Raw genomic sequence first — 21,248 nt, 5'->3', positions numbered from 1 at the left:
TTAGCATACAATAAGCATTTATGAGATTAAATATATAAGAAAGAGAAAATTGACTATAATATGTGACCATAAAGTGACCTAAACCGTCCAGATCTGTTAATGATATTCACAAAAACACTTGCTCTCGGCTGGTTACTGAAAAAAGCTATTGCTTAAAAATATAGCTTGTTAGCACTTACTTGCCGGCAGCAAAAGTCAACTATTTTTAAGCTTTTTACCTTTACGGAATTTTTTTCATCATGTTAGATAAGCGTTGAGGATTAGGGTATTCAACAGTCACTTCCATAGTCATTCGTTTCTTTTACATTTGCATACTCTTTTATGATTCCAAACAGTGCTGTTTTATGAAGAATTTTTACAAAATATGGGTTTCTTATATCACTATATATGCTTATCTTTAGGAACACTTTAACTATCATATAATGACTTCAAATATATACATTTTGACTAACGACTCGAGTTGACACATTTTTATTGCGTCCAAAGAATTTGTGTATTTAAATTTTTTTTAGCAGCATCTTTAAGATCTCTTTGTTACTTAACTTTTATACTCACTTATATAAAAATAATTTCTTTTGAACTGTGCATACCTGAAAAGAGAAAAAAAAACAATTTTAATTAGTTATAAAAAATATCACTTGAATATTTTTTAAAAAAACTTAATAACTTCTTGAAATATTTTGAGTTTTACTACTTTCACACGCAGGGCAATGCTTAAATATATGCAAAATTTTGGAGACTGCATTTTGGAAAGTTGCATAATGTTTAGAGATTTCCATTATGAATCTATTCGATTTCTAGATTAACATGTCTTACTAAAATACAAATAGAGTTAAAATTTTTTTTGTGTCATGAATATAGCTTTTATTTTATTGATTTAGATGACAATTATGGTTATGATATATTGGAAGGTACGTCGTTAGGATATAATAATACTATAAAACGCTATTAACACTTAAGAGTGTTAGAAAAATACTATAATTCTTTAATTATTATCGATTCGATAATTGAATATATTATTTAAATTATACTAAACAGCACTTAGATATCACGCTGTCATGGCCATAACATCGTATTTGGCATCATAAAGAGCTTCCCAAATTCTCTACTATTGAATACGTTTTGTGAGTAGTTTAGTAAATTCATTAAGAATCTAGATATACTGCAAACTATGCTTACAATAAACTTTTTTGGAAATGCAGTTTTGAGTTTATACTATTATTAGTTTGTGTGTGAGAAACAATTATTTTTTAACGTTTTCTTAGTAATACCTAGTTCTAATCAACGCTGGTTACTATAGTTCACTTTGTTCTGTGTTGACTTTGTATATCACACTTTTATTGTTATCCTTCGAACTTTATGTCAAACTGTTAAGATAAATGGGGAATGAATGAGCGTAAACAGTAATGTGTTTATTGCATGGTAACGTGGTAAATACCAGCAGTATCACTATTCTCTCTAAATTGGCACACAGTCCTCACGTGACCCACCCTTGATAACAATGATCTTCCATGCTTAATGAAATAATTTGTAAAACGAAACTTTCTTTATGGGCATATCAGGTCATGCGTCAGACTTTGAACACACAATATAAGATACCTTCCCCATGAAAATGGAAAGATCACTTCATATCAGAACACCGGACACTGGTCGGGCTGGTTGAGAAAGGTTACTACACGCAAGCAAGGACAACTCACTTCGGTGATGATTAAGTAGGTAAGTAAGATGATTTGTGTTAAATATCTAAAGATGCATTCTTAGTAGTAAATAAATGGGATTCTCTTTTCTCTTTTATATATATGTATATATAAATGATATCTCTTTTCTGTAATAATTTTTTACTTTTTATTTTAATGAAATATGTATAACTAAGAATCTTCAAGCAGGTACAAATCTATAGCTATTAAAGTTTTTAAATGCAAAAAAATGATGAATGTTTTATACTTTTTTTATTTTAACTTTCATTTTACACTATTAACAATTCAAATACTCCTGCTTTTATATTAGGAATGTGAGATTCTATCGCTTTTGTTTTCAGTATGCGTCAGTTTCAGATACTTATCAGCTTTTAAGTTTTATTAACTTCAAACATTTAAATAAATTAACTAAGGTGCTTATTCGGTCGTTAACATTTTTATTTATTTTTATTACCATTGCAAATTACAAAGATATGAGTTTAATAAGATCGCGTAATACAGTTTCAAATTTGTGTTTAAAGTTATAATTATTTATATATATATACGTATATAACATATATACTACATATTGCACTAATATTTACATGACTAAATTACATACACAATAAGAGTTCAAGTTTAATGAAAAGACATATTTGATTGGAATTTCCTTAATTGCATTTAAACCATTTTCATCTTAGCAAGAAACACAAATAATCAATAAATCTTCATAATAAACTCCATGAACACTAAGTTTATTAATAAAGCACACTAAACTAACAGCATTAAAACATATGTCAAATATAAATTTCGTAGCGCTTAAGTTAAGATCACTTAATGGCTCTTGTACTCCAAAACCGTAGTACTGCAAGGGAATACTTTTCACGGAACTTAGTTGGAATGCATTGGTTATAAATAGAATTGATTTGCCATGACCTTGTCATGCACGTGCCAACCCAAATCGAAAGAGCCAGCAACGCACGAATCCTCATACGTTAAGAGACTAAATTTTAAGTAAATTTAAACGCATTTTCCTATCATTTTCCATTTTCATTAAAAAGAATACATTGCATAAAAATTAATTTAAAAAATTTTATTTATAGACAATAAAAAGAAAGAAAATTCAATTTAAGTAACAACCACAAAATTATGAAATATTTTAACTTGAGAGTGTTTCCCCCACTTTCGATTTCTGAGCATAAGAAGACTTCTACAGAAGGCGATAGGGAAATGCTTAATGGCTGCGTTGAAATCAGCTGAAAAAATAAAAATTTCAAACTTAAAATAAAAAAAAAAACAAATTCTCTAAAAAAGAAAACATATTTATACAGAATTTCATCCAGTCGCGTTGGAGCACAAAAGCAAAACGCTGCTCTTCCACATTACGTATTCTTCGAACTTTTCTGCTGGCACCAAAAGTTGCACATATGCTCGCCACATTATGACAAATCATCTCAACTGCGTGTGAATGGGAAGAATGGGAAGAAAGCGGTGCGCCATATGCAATCTTGTAGTGCTTTGGGAATTCAAATGACTTGCGTTGTAGCTTCAGCACTTCTGCACTGATGCACTGCTGCAGTACTGCTACTTTGATGTACTGCTCCATATGAAATTAGGATTTAACACTTGCAGTTTTGCATTTCATTCTTTCAAAAAAAACAAAAATTTAATATTTGATGAATTGTACACATAACAGCGTGTGTCACTGTTTTAAGCTCCGTCTGTTTTTTATTCCAAATATATTTTTTATTTAGTGAGATTTTTTCAAAGCTCTTAGTTAACAAAAACAACAACAAACTGCAAACCATCCTTCCATTTGTTTTTGCCAAATTGCATCATAAATTTAAATTCAACATTTGTGCACTCCTCCTTTCAATTGCCTGGTTCGGAACACAGAGAAGCCCCCAAAAAAAAGCATAAACGAAGATGGCAGTTTCGAAATTTTTGTATTTAAAATCATTTTTCTTTTTATGGATTTCCTTTTGTCTTTAATTTTATTGACGAGAATAACTTTAAAACCAGATTTCAAATGTTTTATTGTTAAAATAAAACGCTGGATTTTAAAGCATATTCTCGCTTTTGATGCATTGCTTTGCATGCACATATGTTATTTATCATCAAATACGAATTTAATCGATTGACTCAGAGGTTGAGTCAATATGTTTATTCCCGAAACATATTTTACAAAAACTAACTATAAGAACAAAGACTTCTCTAGGTAATGACTAATGTATTTATAGAGTCTACACTGTATTTAAATTGGTTCCATTGTCATAGGAACAACTTTCATTTGAAAATGATTTGCCGCATCAGGAAAACGATATTTGGTATTGCTCATTTTATTAAAAATTATTGCTTAATAATAACAAAAATACTAAACTACTAAAAAAATATCGTTTGAACCTATTTTGTAATGTATTTAATTATAGCGTCATTATCCTTCTTTACTGAATTCCTAAATTAGTATTGAAAGAAGGCAATATAGCCTAACTCCAGATCATTTCATATTATGGCCATCATATAAAGAGGGTTTATTGCTTTCCTATAGCCACTGTGAAATAAAGAACAGAAAACATCTATCGATAACGCCTTCTGAAGTAAAATTGTGTCCACATTAATGCAGTCTTTCTCTGGTATTACTATTAACTGGTTCCAAAGGCGTACAGTATACCAAGGACATTTGCAGCCATATTAAATTATATGTAAAATAAATGCATTGTAAATAAAGATTACTACATTATGCTAAACTTCCGATTAAATAACGATCGTTGGCCACATCACCTTAAAATGTCAATAATGTAGTTAAACAAATCCATTTTAGAAGATTTTTGAATGATTGAGTGACAACCGCTTGCTACTGCCTTTAATAATATTGGGCAGGAGAATCGTCTGCTACTATCAACAGGAATTGATTGTAATAGTCAGGATAATCGTTAGTTGAGCATTTCTTGAACAATACACCGAAAATTTTCATTTTTTTGCTTTATAATTTTTTAGAAATTTTATAAATTATTCTATAAATAATATAACTAGCTTTTTTCTAAATCTTTTTTTCCTTATTTTTAGCTATATCCTAAATATACTTGAAAGTTTCAGGGTGAGATTATTTGTTTACATTTATTCGTATTCTTCTATTTTAAATATGTTTTATAAAACATGAAACATAATATTTTTGTACACGTTTTTTACAAAGAGTTTTTCTTATTCTTCCATTTTTTTACTGCAATAAACTAATAATTTTTGATTGTATATCCTTTTACTGGACACTGATTGCATGCGTGACTAAGTCAAAGGGGCTCACTTCGTTAATGATTTTATTGAACTATGTTACTAGTTTGATAACTAAAATAAGAAACTTTTGTATGCATTTAATTTAAATAAAAATATTTTAAAAAAACACTGAGAAACACTGGCATATTATTTCTAATTATTCTATGCCATAGACTTAGATAAACCTAGCCTCTTATTGTCAAGCTGTTACTTCTAAATGTGCTCTTGTGGTGATGAGTGGTACCCTATATCACTGTCTTTATTGGAAAAGTGTGCCAAAATTTTTATTATTATATAATATATGTATATATGTAATATATGCTATATTTATGATGTTTTGTTATTTAAAAAATCGAAATAACTGGCTTAAAATTAATTTACCTTAATTTATTACTAATTAATTAAAATAAATTATTAAATTAATTTTGTGATTAAAAATCTTAAAACATCGCTTGTAATATTTTCACAACATAAATCTGCACTATAACCTATACTTATATCTGCGATTTTAAAAATTTGACATTAAAAAATAATTCGTGGCTGCAATTGCCATTACATCATATAACATGCAAAAGTTAATCAAAATTTGCAAGAGAAATAATAATATTTAAATTAAATAATAAAAAAAATTGTATATATGTATGTATATAAATCAGATACTTACACTTGATGCTTTTAAGAATATCGTAAGCAGAATAAAATACAAAATTTTTATTACCGGTTTTTTACTGAAAGTTGCGCAATATTTATTCTGTATGCTAATTAGTGTTGTGAAGAGTTATTTTTAAACAGTAAAAAAAAATCAAAATAAAAACAGATAAATAAATAATAAAATATTATGAAATTTTAATTTTTAAAAAAATAATGAAAAACACAAAATTATATCACACATTTTATAGTAAAACAGATTCAGTTGTATTTAGAAGAACATGTTATAGTTCTTTAATAAAAGTATAACTAAACATTAGTTAGGTTAGGTTAGGTTAAAGTGATAGATTTCCGTACCAGAGCACTAATCATAGCTAGCCCATTATAAATAGTGTACTACATACACAGGTATGATGACCGAAGTGATCAGCGTAAGGATAATCATTACTTAAATAGTCGTTTAAATTAAAACATAATATTGCTAATAAATATTAAACCTTTTCGGTGGCTAGCAGGTGTGGCAAAAAATGCATGCTGGCCTATATGGGCTTCGCGAGTCATTAGCATCACTGTTACAATCTGTGGTGTTATGTTTTGACAAATAGCAAAAATAGTATAACGCAAGCCAATTACATTTTGTAAATAAATAAATAATTAACATAGATTGAACACATAGAAATGGAAAAATGTTGAAAATTTCAAAATAAACACTGAAATTTTTCTTTTCCAATTTCCAAATTAATGAAATTTTTGAATTTTGTTTGAATTTTTATTTACATATAATTTTTGACATATGATTGCAATATTCGTTGGAATTTCCCATGAAGGTTCACAATAGTTCGCTTATTGCGTTGGTAACACTTTTTTTTTAACTGGCCGATGCGCTTGGTCAATATACCTATACTGGCCGAAGGTTTTTTGCGTACATTTCGGCCATTATAGGCCAGTAGCTTGCTGTTTTTTGCCATACTTGCGAGCCACCGAAAAGGCCTATCTATTACTATATCAGAGAAGTACTATTAAGTTATGATATAAAAATTAAAATATTTCTCAACAAATCATTTTAATCAAAGAATTTAACATGGCACACGTCAGTTCTGATTAGTGATTTTTGAAGATATCTATAGTATCTTTTGTGTTCTTGTAAATTTTCTGTAAAGTCTGTATGTAGTACTGTAGATCTGTGTACTGTAGATACAATAACTAAAACATTGTCAGAATAACAAACATAAGAATGCGCAATTTTGTCTTTGTGTTAACAATTCAAACACTAAATAAACTGAAACCAGTATTTTTGTTCATAAACAAACACATTTGAAGTACGAAACGTTGAAAAAATAATCTCATGACATAATTTGGTATTCAAATTGTTGAGCAAACAACGAGATTTTTGTATAGTAAACAAAAGCGAAACTGATTTTTGTCATTTAAGAATTTAATAAGACGAATTATAAATGCAGATAAACTCAGGCACTTGGGAATGATATCACAGCCTCGCTTTGTGTGAGAAACGCTTCCAAAACCTGTGCTATTTCGCATTAATTTGGTAATTTGGTAATTTGGTTTTTGGTTTTTGGTTTTTGTTTGATACAAAAATTTAATATAATTCAAAATTTATATTTATTCATGATTTTTATTTTCTCTATTTAACACAAAGATGCATGATTTAAATATGTTTTTTTTTATTTTTTTTTTTCGATATTGTTAGTCTTGAATGCTTTTGTGCTCTGCACAACCACTCTGAAGAATTTATTAGCGATCATAAATATACTGAAATATTTTTATTAGTGAAAAACATCTCTAATTAATGCATGTTAAGAAATATTTTTAGTTTTTAGTTTTCAGTTTTTAGTTTTTAGTTTTTTGTTTCGAGTTTTGTGCTAAAAACTGAAGAAAATAAGAAAAAGTGTTAATTTTTAGTTTGTTTCGCAATCTGCCTTTTCGTTCGTTAGTAGAAGTTGAACTTTTATGCTAAAAACTAAAGAAACTGACGTCAGTTTCTATTTTAAAAAATGCTTAAATTTTTTTTATTTTAACACTTTACTATAATACAAGTATATTTTTATGTTCAACAAATATTTAGTTGATAACATAAATTTATAAAAAACGTTGATATGATTTATTAAATTAATAAATAACTCCAGCTTAATCCATTTTTCGGCAAATCACAAATGCAGTAATTGACCATTAATTACAAGATATTCGACATCTTACATCTTCTTCTTCTTCTTCTTCTTACTTGGCACTACAGTCCAGTGTGAACCTTGACCTAACAGAGCATTGCGTAGCGGTACAATTTTTCCGACGCAAATTTGCTGACCTTGCGATCAACCGCCAACCTGGAGGGCCAGAACACCTTATTTGCTCAGATAGGAGTTAGAATTGGTGTTAAGCAGTTAGAGAATTTCTGCTCAACTATATGTTTAGATATCTTATATATTAGACAAATATACTCCGAGAATAACATTTTAAAAAGTAAAAGAAAACTTTTTTTTATAATATACTTTGGCCCTACTTGTGAATTTTCTGTGTTTCTTTTGAACTGAAGAAAAACCTAAAATAAATTTTAAGAAGAAACTTCAAATCTTGAAAAACGTTTTCAAATTGTTTTTAAAAGTCATATTCTGAATTGTAACAAGAATATTTGGAAATAATTTTTTAAAAAATATATTTTAAATCTTAAAGATCAGTTTTAATTGGCTTCTTCAAAAAGCAGGCATAAAAACTACACCACTAGCACAACTGATGATTAGCTACAAACATACTTCAGATTTTAATACCTTTTATATATTTAAAAAAAGAGAGCATAGATGATGACTAACACTAGAGAGGTCACCCTTACAGAACAACATCAGGAAAACAATGGTAACAGAGCTGGCTGATTTCTACCCAATATCAATATTTTATGTATTTATAAGTATTCTTAGCATTTATGTGCTATGACTAGAAATCTATTTTGTATAGAAAATGCAGAACGTTTTAATTCAAAAATTTAATTTTTAATTAAATTATATGTCTCGTATCTATCAACAGTGAATTTTTAAAATAATTATTAAACCAATTGCCTATATATAATCTTTGGACTATTAGTTTGAAACAATTTTTTACGATAATATTTAAATTTTTGTTGTCTTTTCATTTCTATTCGAACCCTTCCAACTTTTAAATAGTTTCTTTACGTCATTAGGCGTGACACTTTGGACAAGAAAAAATTAACATTAAAAAAATCAAATTTTTCTTTTTTTAAAAAGATACTTTTATCAAAATATTTCTCAAAAAAAAATAATTTACTTAAAATATGATTAAGTATTTTTTAATTTGCTCATTACTTGTAGTTCAGAATAAATACTTCTTGATTACTTGACATAAAATTTTGTTTATTTATAGTGAATTTGAATAATCAAAGTAGTATTACTTATTAAAATTTTGTATCTGTGCCAATTTCAGTGCCACACACAAAATATGCCGTGAATAGATAATGTATCTAAATTATTTTATAAACTAAATGTATCTAAATTTGTGTAAAACTAACAAATATGCATATTTTCTTCACTTCCGCTTAAATAACTTTAAGTTTATTTAAGCAGAAGAATTAAAGAGACATTAACGCCTTTTCCACATCTTGGTCATTAAGCAGAACACACTTATGTTAGAGAATGAGGGAGAGAACGATCTATTCTCTAGAATTTTCGTACTTTTCATTCAAATTAAACTGTGCAATTCTGTGTTCTGTGTTGTATTGTTTAATGTGAAAACAAAAACAAAACGTAAAATTTAATTCATTCAGAAAATTGTTAAGCACATTAGCGAGTATGAGTCGTGCATATTTTCCGCGGAAAAGCATCTGAGTCATGCCAAGTGCTCGTCATAAAATCTGCTGCTGCTCCTGCTGCTGCTGCTGCTGTTATCAGCGTCGTTGTCTCTGGCGGATGCAACTGCTATTGAATCTATTAAATGTTGTTGTCGTTCTTATGTTCTTATGGTTGACATTACTCTTGCCAGACGTTGTATAGAGCGCCCACACACCCAATTCGGTAAATTCAAGAGTCTTGATGCTGCATTTCAGAGTCTCATCAGAGCGAGCGTCTGTCTGTCTTGGCAGCCTTTAAATGCAGTCATAATTAATGTGTGGGAAAATGTTTTATTTTATGCTTACCGCTCAAATTTAATTAAGTGAAATGAAACATTGAATTTGCTGTTTCTGGCATCGTCTAAATGATTCAATTGTCATGTTGCGAGTATTTTTTCCATCTCAAACAGCAACTGTTGCTGTTGCACTGCTTAATTTGGATATTTTGTAGCGTTTTTGTTGGCATTCACTTGATATTTGCTGTTTTGCAGTAAATTTACAAATTCACAAATTTACTAATTTTACATGAAAATGAGCAAAATTGAACAAAACGATTTGAATAAATTTGTTTAAGCAGTAAACAATACAACAAATCAGCTGTCAGCTGTCATTTTTAACATAAACGAGCGTATTTATTACAAAATTGCTTAATTTCTGTTTATTAGTTAAAGGCTGCGTTCACAATGACATTAGATGATTAATATTTTCAAATTGTTTTAAATACGAGTAAATAACGATTTCCAGAAATTTTTGTTTACTCAGATAATTCGTCATACCCGTACATGTGAATAACGTAATTTTTAATTAAGTATTGATAACAGACACGCTTGTGTTGTGTTTTCGTAATTATTCAACAGAAACGTTCAAATCTTCTATAAAAATGAACAATTTTTATAAAATCACAGATAAATATTATTGTACATATATTTAATTAAGCAATTGGAAATTATTTGCTGTAATTGAAGTTCAGTTTACTTCATATTTTGTATATTATAACCGCCTTTCTGAGTCTAACTCAAAATACTTAAGTTCTTTCCTATTATTATCTGTCAGTGATCTATAAGAATGGTAAATGAGTATAAAAAGTAAAGAAAGCAAAAGAAATTCAAATAGTTCGCAATACAACTATATTTCACATCATAAGTCCGCGTTTCCATCTATTAGTGCTTATGACTGAGTTTCTTTTGTATAGATACTTTTCCAAAATCGCAACATATGCATCGGCACGATGGTATTCACAAAAGCTTTAGGATCATACCGTCTTAATATATAATAGTTATATATAAAAAGCTGAAAACCCCAGCCTACAACTCTCACCAGATGACTAACTAAACAATATGGGCTTATTACGGAAACCATGGTGCAAAGCAAATAGACTATCTGCATTACCAGCAAGAAGAATCAATGCAGTATTAACAAACTAAAGTCCAAAATGTGATCCGTAGAGCCGATGTGACTACCTGCACTAAGACATCGTTCAAATTCTTGATGACTGCCCAATGCATTCTCACAGGAGCATGATTGCCGATCAGTATGCTAAGATGCAATATTCTAGTGAATTAGATTAGATTTTTAGATATTTTTACATTTTGTGTTTACATACATATGTTATATATACGTTTTCATATGATAAATAAGTAAGAAATAAACACAGTCAAGAAATATTTACGGTTAAAGGTTCAACTGCTAGAGAGATTTATTTATTGAAAGATTTCGGAAACGTCAGTAGATTGAAATATAGTTAAAGCTTTAATTATTTTTCTTATACAATTTAAATACATACTTTATTGAATGCTAATTCTTGGCATTGATGGCGTTAGCACTGATACAAAAAAAAAAATTAATACTACTTTAAATATTAAATAATCCAAAATAAATATTGTATTATTTTTTCATATATTAAACAACAGTATCTCTATACTATATATTCTTGAATATACTATAAGAATGGTAATAGTGAGAAAGCTCTATTAATCATGTAAGAGTTGATCAAACTGCTGTTTCGATCACCGTCAGTGATGATGGAAGCAGTGATCTTTGCAATAATCTGTTGGTTGAATTGTGCGTATATAATTTTTGGACTGCAAGTATTCGAACATTGAACCAACTCATCTTTAAACCATGACTATTTTCCCAATATTACCACTATCTTTTAATTCCAAATTAATTTCTTGTCTGGGATCATATAGTAACTATGGTAAGAAACTACTCAATTAAGTTAGTTATTTGAGGTTTGTATGAAAAGAATTTCAAATTGGTTAGTTAACAACTAAATTCAAACTTTCTTTTGATAAGACTAACGATTTCCTCACAGATGTAATATGGACTTTCAAATGTGATCTTACACTCAAAATAGCCGTTTAGTTATATACAAAAAAGATGTACTCAGGGGTGCAACCGTGGACTGTTTTAAGGGCTGTTTTAAATATTTGTTAAAGATTGTCAATAAAGTCAGTATTTATAAAGAAACAATATTTCAATACATTTTAAAAGGAATTTTGCTACATCAATTATTCGAAACTTGTCTGAACTTATCTTGTCTAAATCTATATTTGTTCTACGCATTCATAAATAATCTTACAAAGATAAAAAATTGAATTTTTTTTAATGGATAATATTTATCGCAGTTGTAGTTGTGTCACTACCGAATGTGCCTAATGAGTATTTCAAAATGTTGCAGTGATATTAATGCAGTAACACATCAGAAGCAGCTGTTACGAATGCTCACTGGATTCCGAAGTAATGTAATATATTTAAAATGTTGCAAATATGATTTAAAATTGAAATTTTATAAAAAAAGATTGAAATAAATTAAATAAACGTCACTACTGGAAATTCTATATTGCCAAGCAACTATTACTTTGAGTATTTTTTAAAATAACATTAACATAGTACATCACTAATATATTTAATAAAGGTAATAACATACTTTATTCAAAAGTTGAGATTTATTTATAATTAAACTCTTATTACAAAAAAAAATGAGATTATATTAATGAAACCACGGGTTTTCAGGATTAAGTTTTAGCGATAAGGAAGGCATATCGGCTAACTGAAAGTCACTTCAAGAACTGTTGTAGTGTTGCCATTTTTGTTAACAGCCAAACGGCAATTATAACTCTTCAATCCTTTATAATTAAATCAAAGTTAGTTAAAGAATGTAGAAGGGCAAAGTAACGTCCCGGTTAAAAAGGCCCTCATATAACATAATGATCTTGGGAACTTATTTAGAGAATACCGCAAGCCCTACTATAGTCAGCCAAGCAGCAATTAAACCCCTTTAATTCTTCATAAATAAAATAAAACTAGTTAAAGAATGTAGCAAGGTAAAGTAATTTCCCGATAAACATGGCCATTATATAACAAAACTAGATTCTGGGAACACATTTAACGGACTTGTGTATTTGCCTTGGCTCTCTCTTTTTATACTCAATGCAGAAGTTGTGAATACTGACATGGTACAGAAACTAGTTAGTATATTCTTCTGTGCATGCCTGTTACTTGCCTTCAGAAGAAATAAGTTATTAGATAATTACTTTTTTGGCAGTTTGTCAGATTTTCCCTCGGTAAAGACAGAAGACCTATTAAATTATCTGAATTTGACGGGACGATTTCAGTTTGATTTTGTATATATTAAGATTTTTAGTACGGTAGTAAAACGGCGAAAAATCGCTAAATCAGGTCAGTGGAAAATTATCTGCTGATCTACTATTACAATCGTACAGTCGATATTTTCGACTGTTATCATCAATATTCTATAAAAATTTAAATTGATTTAAATAAATCATAATTTTAAATAGTTATTGTGAGACTCTTGTCTATGTTAATATACTTTGACCTATGGTAGTATAATATATTTAATGTATCTAAATCGAATATATTAGCGCCTTTTGTTATTATATCTTTGAACTGACTTCCATCACAGATAATTACGATTTTCAAAAGGCTAGAATTATTTGATTTTAGGAAAACACTTTATTTAATATTGGTTTTATTATTACTCATCTTTAAAAATATGAAAATCTTGTCTGCCTTTGATATTTAACATTTTGAAACTAAGTCTTTTCCATATCAATACTTACTTTTTGTTCGTGGATATCAAAAAGTGTTTTTCTGTGTTTACAACTTCCATTTAAAGAAATCTTGCCAATATCAGATCAATAAATAAATTGCGAAAACCTTTCAAATTTCTTTAAAGATGAATATATAAACGTTTATGTGATTTTATTTGCGAAAACTGACGGTGCAAAATCAGTGTTGCTCATACGCTAAAGTGGTTGAAATTGTTTTCTATTGTGTCCATTAGCCGCAAATTTGTTGAAGCGTTATCCATTCAAATAAGCAATCTAACCGCTAATAGATGCCGAACTCAAAACTGCAATTTATCAAATTGCAATAAAATATTTTTGCCTCAAATGGATTGCTTGGCCCACAACAAACTGCAGTGAATATGCAGAAAATCCGCTGACGCACTCTGCATGCACCGACAGATTGTTGCACAAATTCGCAATGAATTGCAAAAATCGAAAAATTAAACGATGTAAATGGTGAGATATCACTTTTCCCCAAACAAGTTCTATATAAATTTATTTTGCTATTTTAGAACTCAAGTTAAACAAATATCATATCAAATAGGTGTATTCGTAATACTCGAATTTAAATATGAAATTTATTACAAAATGAGAATAATTTGTGGAATCCTTAAACTTAGAAACTCGTAAATTGTTTTGGTGTTTTAAATATTTAAAAGGAGAACAAAGGTAACATTTCTGAATAAATCGGCCAATACAACATCAAAGCAAGGACAAAAGAAGTTCACATTTTATTGCTAACAGAAGTTTTGTGGCATTTTTGGAATTTTGAATTTTCTTGTGCTTTTTATAATTTTTCCACTTTATTTAGTTTATATTTTCAGTATGGCAACAGCGTTCAACTTTCATTTTAACAAGTCCTTGCCATGTTTTATCCTTTTGTGTTATTCTTTGTTTTATTTTTTTTGTTTTTTTTTGTTGATTTGTTTGGCTTTGTTTTATTTAATTTTATTTTTGTTTATGTATTTGCACTTTGCACCCTATACCTTTCAGTACCCTAGGCAATGAGGCAATGAGGCATACTTTCAGGCGTCTTCGTGTCGCGCCTATATGACGTCCATAGAACAAAGTAATAAGTGCATGTGAGGCAAGTATGCACGATATTCCATGAATGAACAAAAATAATGCCGACACGAAATTCAAGCCATAAACTTTGAAAAGTGCTAACCGTGTAAGCGCTGCAACTGGCGTTTCCTGATAGCAACGAAACAAAAACCGCAATTCACTTTACTTACCGCTCAGCAAGCACGAGTCGCTCGCTTTAAGGTTGCGTGTTAGTAATCTCAATAAAATATATATTATATATTATTAAATTTAGTCTTTGTGAGTAGAGTTTCGAGGGTAAAACGAATTAGCCAATTTTAGCGACTTTTGCGGAGTTTCGCTTGCATCTGCATGTACGCCTGTCTCACGAAATGACTCACAAATGTAACAGAAAATGTATTGCAATATTTAAATCATATTGAAATGTATTCTAACAATACAAAGCACGAGTGAAATGGAATACTTTCGGAATAAATTGAGCCAGAATGTCAGAATGTTTTGGGTTTTTCACTATTTTTCTAGAGTAAATTGAATAAATGCATATGCGTATAAATTAAAGTTTAATAAACAGAAATGCTTCTGACACATGCTCGCATATGCATTATGCATTTAGCATTTATTAAACTACATATGCAGATTTCCCAACAAGACAAAAATATGAAGGATAACAAAAAGTATTTCACTACAATGTATTCAAAGAACATATGGCGTAGGTTATGGTTATGGCGTTACGACGTTATGGCGTTACGGCCAAGTAAACAAAAGATAACTAGAAAGCATTGCATACATGTAGGCGTTAGCAAAATACAGATTTCGTATAAAAAACAATGCAGAACAGAACGAAGCAAAACAAAACACCATTTTGTGTGAAATGCACTGTCACACGTACACATATACACACTGGCGAACAGACGAACAGACCAGTGGAACAGAACCTAAAGCCTTTAAGTTCGCTTTCACATTCTGAACTTTTCCTGCTTTGTGCCATTACAAGGCAATGAACTTTAGGAAACGCGTTGTCTTACTGCTGCTGCAGTCAACACCACTGCCGCGGTCGCGGTTGTTGCCGTCACTGTCGCTTCTAGTTTTGTTCATATTTCACTGTTTCTGGGTTGTGAGTCACGTGAATCGTTGTCTTTGCGTGAAACGTGGTAGTGACAACAAAACCACATGGCAAATAGGGGTGCAGCAGTTAACATTTTCATTCTACGAACAAGGCGTGTGTCAGCTCTGTGTTGCCTTTGTTGCTTTTGTTGTTATTGTTGTGGTTATTGTTATAAATCCCTTAACCGACCTATGCTGTCACAATAACAAATGTGGTTTCATATACATTGTGACCGAAAAGTTTCCGGAAATTTTAAATAAAACGCAAAATTCTTAATCTTCATCAATATTTATTTTATCTCCTTAAAAATATGCTCCATTAGAAGCGATACACAAATGCCAACGTTTCTTCCAATCATCAAAACATTTTTATAGGCGCTTTCCGGTATGGCTTTGAGTTCCCTCTTCGAATTCTGTTTTACGTCTTCTATGGATTCAAAACGCGTTCCTCTGAGTGGTAATTTGAGTTTGGGAAACAGGAAAAAGTCACACGGTGCAAGATCAGGTGAATACGGTGGCTGTTCGATGGTATTTATTGAATGTTTGGCCTTAAAATCGTTGATAATGTTGAACAAATTGAGGTGAATCGGAACAAGCCGGGCGTTGACACGTCGCATACACAAATTTTCCACCAAAATCAAACGAGCCATCTCACGACCGATGCCTAGCTCTCGTGCTATCTCTCTAACACTCACATGAGGATTTTTGAACACGATTTCCTTTGCCTTTTCAATGTTTTCGTCGGTGGTAGAGGTCGAAGGTCGTCCAGAACGCGGCATGTCTTCGACGGTCGTACGACCGTCCTGAAAGGCTTTGTACCACTCATAAACTTGAGTTTTCGATAAAACTGATTCCCCATAAGCCTTTTGTAGCATTCGCAACGATTCTGCACACGAAATTTCGTTCGAAACACAAAATTTGATGCAAACTCTTTGTTCAATATTTTTTTCCATTGTTTTTTTCGCAACGCACTACTGAGGTGAACTGGTTTCAACAGCTGCCGTAAACGAACTGTCTGACAGATCGCGCTCATTTTTGGCATAGTAATTGTCCTTAATTGCTGCCAAACTACATAACTTAAAATATCGAAAAATATACAGCGCGCGAATTTTAAATGAGAACCTCCGAAAACCTTTCGGTCACAATGTAAATAATTTGTGATTATAAAATAAATATCAGCATTTAAAGCAATTTTAATATATATCCAGAATTACACTTTTTTGTTGAGTTAACAAATTGTATTGTTCCAAAGTATTGTAAAAACTCTCTAATGGAAATGTAATGTGATGAAACTCATAAAGAAACCATTTTTTCTTCAAAATAAAGCGTTTTCTTTAGATGTAATTGTAAATCGGTCTGTTTCAACCGACGGGCACAATTGTGTCACAGCAGTATGGTCCTGCCTTCACAGTCCCTTCAATACTTCAAAACATATAATGCTATCTGATGCTTTAAAATAAGTAGTCAGAAGTCCATTTTTAAATTATATTATTAAATATGAAAAATCAAACAAACAATATACATAAAGATTGTCGAAACAGAAAAATGGTATTTCTGGAGTAACCTGAAAGCAGGAAAAACAAAAAGAAACTTTTAAATATCCAAATGCATTTTCTACAACCCTTCTGCATTTCGAAAGTTTGTAGTTATAATTTTTTTTAACTGGTACCATATCAACATTGTATGGATATGGTTTTATTAAAGTTTAATTTAGCATAAATGTCAAATCTGCTATATTGCATATATATGTTTCTCTTATTTTCCTTAAATAAGTAGCAACTATCTAACATCTTTTTCAATTTATGTTAGATATTTCATATATATGGTATGTATATGAATTATCATAGTGTCAAGGAGTTCCCACATTAATATTTACATGAAACGGTGACTAGTAACTGTTATTAATTTAAAACAGAATGAAAACAATAATCCACATACCTGAAATCCACTAAAGTTAAAACTATTGAACGCCAACCTATATAGTTATAATAATCATGCCATTTCCAATATTCGATTTGTCAACAAAACACATTTGATTTCATTAATTTGGGGCAATATGAACACTTTCCAAATTAACTTAATTTCATTTTAATGAAATTAAGGAAATTTGTCTGTCTGAACATGGTATAAGACGCCAATTTAAATTTATTTAATTTTAATTAAAATATAATACAAACATCTGGCAGTACTGAATTTTCCTTTTCGGCCAGCTATTGGCTTTGCAAGAAAACGAATAAGCACATCAAGTTCAGTAGGTTGCGATTGTTTGTTGATGGTGGGTTGTGATTAAATTTTATTAATGCGTCGACTTGAAAGCATGTATGATGGCTAAGCTGGAATTGATAACAATTATCATCGGAATATTATGTGCAAGATTATCTCTTACAAGTACTGAAAAAGAATTTGCAGACTGGACGGAAATAAAAACACAAGACGATGCAGTGCTCTTTCGCACTATAGCGGGTAAGTCAAATAACAAGAACAGAAATGATTCACATTTTGGAAAACTATTCAAGCAAATCAAAATTGCAGATATTTCCGCGCTTTTGAAACTTGATGTAGATGAATTAAGTATAGCTGATACTGGTTTAAAGGGATTAGATACTTTGAAGTATCTAAATTTAACCGGTGATGAACTAACTGAGTTGAGATTAAATAACGGAAACTTAGAAAATTTAGATGCAAGTCACAATTTTTTAAAGAAATTAACACGCACCCAATTGGAAAATCTGACGAATTTAACATATGCAAATTTCTCATTTAATCAAATCAGAGAAATAGAGGAAAATGCATTTAAACCTTTAAAGAAGTTGCAATATCTTAATCTGAATAATAATGAATTGAAGAGAGATGTGATTGGCACTTGCGATAAGCTGAAGTATCTATCAATGAGCGATAATCTAATTAAAATTGTAATTTGAAGTGAATTTCTTCAATTAAAAACGAAACCAATCAATTTTGCTTTAACATTTCAGCTTTCGTCGAGTAACTATCGCGGCATGACGGCAATGGAGCACCTCGTAATAACCGAAAACCCACTGCGTGAAATTGAAAATCGTGCTTTCGCTTATATGCCACGCTTACGCATCCTGAATATATCAGAAAATAGTTTAGAACAAATTTCGCCTATGGTTTTCTTTGGCATGAAACGTGTACCACTACAACAGCTTGACTTAAGCTTCAATAATCTGTTGAGTCTAACATCCAACCAATTTGAGCACATACCAAAATTGCAAATCTTGAATATATCCGACAATCGCTTAAAGTCTTTGGAAACGACAACCTTCGCAGGACTAACATCACTGCGTAAACTTTTTCTTCACAACAATGACATCAAAGATATCAAAGCGAATACTTTCGCTAATTTAGTTTCACTTAATACCTTGGACCTATCCAGTAATAATATCGAAAGTATTGAGGCGAATGCCTTTGGAGCTGTTATGTTGCCAAGACTGCGTGAGCTGCAACTAAAGGCGAATAATTTAAAACAGTTAGATCCGTTGACATTTTCATCCTTACCACATCTGGAATATTTGTCTTTAGCTTACAATGAACTTACTACCTTGGATGTGCGCATGTTCGCACCCATGCGTCGTATACAGAAATTGCATTTGGGACATAACCAACTGGAAGAAATTAATGCATCGGTTTTGGAAAGCTGGTCAAATTTATCGGAAATGCTTATAGATAACAATAAATTAACATTTCTTCCAGAAATAAATGGCATCTTTCCGAATTTACGTAAGGTCTCAATTGAAGGTAATCCCTGGCAGTGTCCATGCTATGATGAGTTGATTAAAATATTAAATAAAAATAATATCGAATATGTGCGCATGACAAGTCCATTTTACAAAGGCGAGAAACCGTTTTGCTTTGTTACTCCTGTAGAGTACTGCGTGCAGGATATCAAAGCTGTGCGAGCTCATGGCATACCAGAAGGGTTTGAGGTGGCCTCTGATGACTCCAGTAATGTAAATGACGACTAAGTAATGAAATTTGTAAATTTTATATTAAAAATAAAGACTGATTTTTAGGGAGTGAGAGTACACGTTTGGATAAAATTAATTTGGAGAAGTAGAGAATGTCTTCTCTTGATTGAGTCAAGGTGGTATGTGTTACAAAAGTTATAGGGTTATTATCTCTTTTCGAATAAGGTCATATGATGTTTTTGTTGTTGTGGTAACTCGTATGGATCTGTTGCAAAATTCTACTTGGGGAGTGGTGAACGCCGTGGTTAACGAGTGGCTCCGGACGTAAACCCGGCCGGCCTTGGAGCAAATCATTTTCTTTAATGTTTAATTATGATGTTTGAGAATACTTATTTTATTCAGAAGATAGTTATCATTAGGGGCTAGATAAGGAATGTACCTCTTGTAGGGAAATAAATTATTAATAAAAAAAATATATACTAGAATAAATACTACTATTAGATATGTATTAATAAAATTTAAAATTAATGCTCTAATATGGAAATTATAAGAAGAATACTAAGGTGAACGAATAACGCAACACATTTGTGCATTATACAAGCACCAGTTTGTATAGATCTTTAGTTCTATATAAATACCATAAGTACCTACTTAATAAGTGACTCATTGTTTAGGTACAGAGATATTTAATATAAATTGTAGTTAAGGCGTATATTGTGATGCCTTTTCTAGGTGAAGTGGATGAAGTCGAAATGTGTTTACTATAGAATCATTATTTTTCTTTCAAACTAAACACATGATGCCTTGGATTACTATCTAGTGTGGCATATATTACTGTGTATACCACATACATATATTGTGTACTATATATGGATTATGTACTATATTCACGCATGTACATGGACTACGTAATGGATAAATTTTCAGAGTATAAGTTATCTATTTTTAATATGAAGTCCTTATATTATTTAATTTTGAGATAAATTTTAAATTGAGAGATTTTAAATGCTCATATTACGCTATTAAGGTGATGAAATAAATCGTAATACATAGCTTACGATTTATAATACATTGTTTTAACTGATCGTAAAATACCGACATAAACTATGTAACAGAAAAGATGGACTGATATTAGTCTGGGGATCAGACGGAGAATTATCATTGCTAATAGATGCTACTATGATTTCAGTAGGTAATTGATATGTAGAACTCTCTCTCTACAAACAAAACTTAAACTCCATAGGTCGAAATGTCTCTCCGGTGCTTCTGTATGGCGCAAAAGCATAGACGTTATCATAGAATGATGAAGCAGCATTGACTGTTTTGAGAGAAATGTTCTTCGTGTATCTTTGGACCTTTACGAGTTTGTAATGACTGCTGCATGCGAATGAACTCGAGCTGTATGAGCTCTATCGCGGAAATTGTATAAATCAGCGAATTAACATCCAGCGACTTCGCTGTCGTGAGAATGGGTGAAGATGTTCCAGTGAAAATTTTATTTAAAGCAGTAGTTGGAGGAAGAAGGCGTAAAAGCAGACCGTAGCATCGGTGAAGTGATCGAATTGGGGGAGTACTAATCGGACTTGAACGTATGAGTCTAAAGAAGGCGCGTACGCAGCAGACTCGCCTGCAGAGA

The 21,248-nt window shown here is 30.7% G+C and overlaps 1 protein-coding gene across 1 annotated transcript; it reads left to right on the top strand.

Moving 5' to 3' along the window:
• The first annotated feature begins 17,894 nt into the window (after nucleotides 1–17,894).
• Nucleotides 17,895–19,745, top strand: LOC119685306 (insulin-like growth factor-binding protein complex acid labile subunit). The gene is made up of 3 exons (XM_038099551.1): nucleotides 17,895–18,146; nucleotides 18,216–18,595; nucleotides 18,659–19,745. Exons 1-3 carry the CDS (start codon nucleotides 18,005–18,007, stop codon nucleotides 19,667–19,669), a joined length of 1,533 nt encoding a protein of 510 aa, XP_037955479.1. The 5' UTR covers nucleotides 17,895–18,004; the 3' UTR covers nucleotides 19,670–19,745.
• The last annotated feature ends 1,503 nt before the right edge of the window (nucleotides 19,746–21,248 follow it).

This window comes from Teleopsis dalmanni, chromosome 2 (genome assembly GCF_002237135.1).
Source record: "Teleopsis dalmanni isolate 2A chromosome 2, ASM223713v2, whole genome shotgun sequence".
NCBI lineage: Eukaryota > Metazoa > Arthropoda > Insecta > Diptera > Diopsidae > Teleopsis > Teleopsis dalmanni.
Note: the sequence above shows the minus strand (reverse complement) of the source record. Positions and strands in the feature narration are given on the sequence as shown.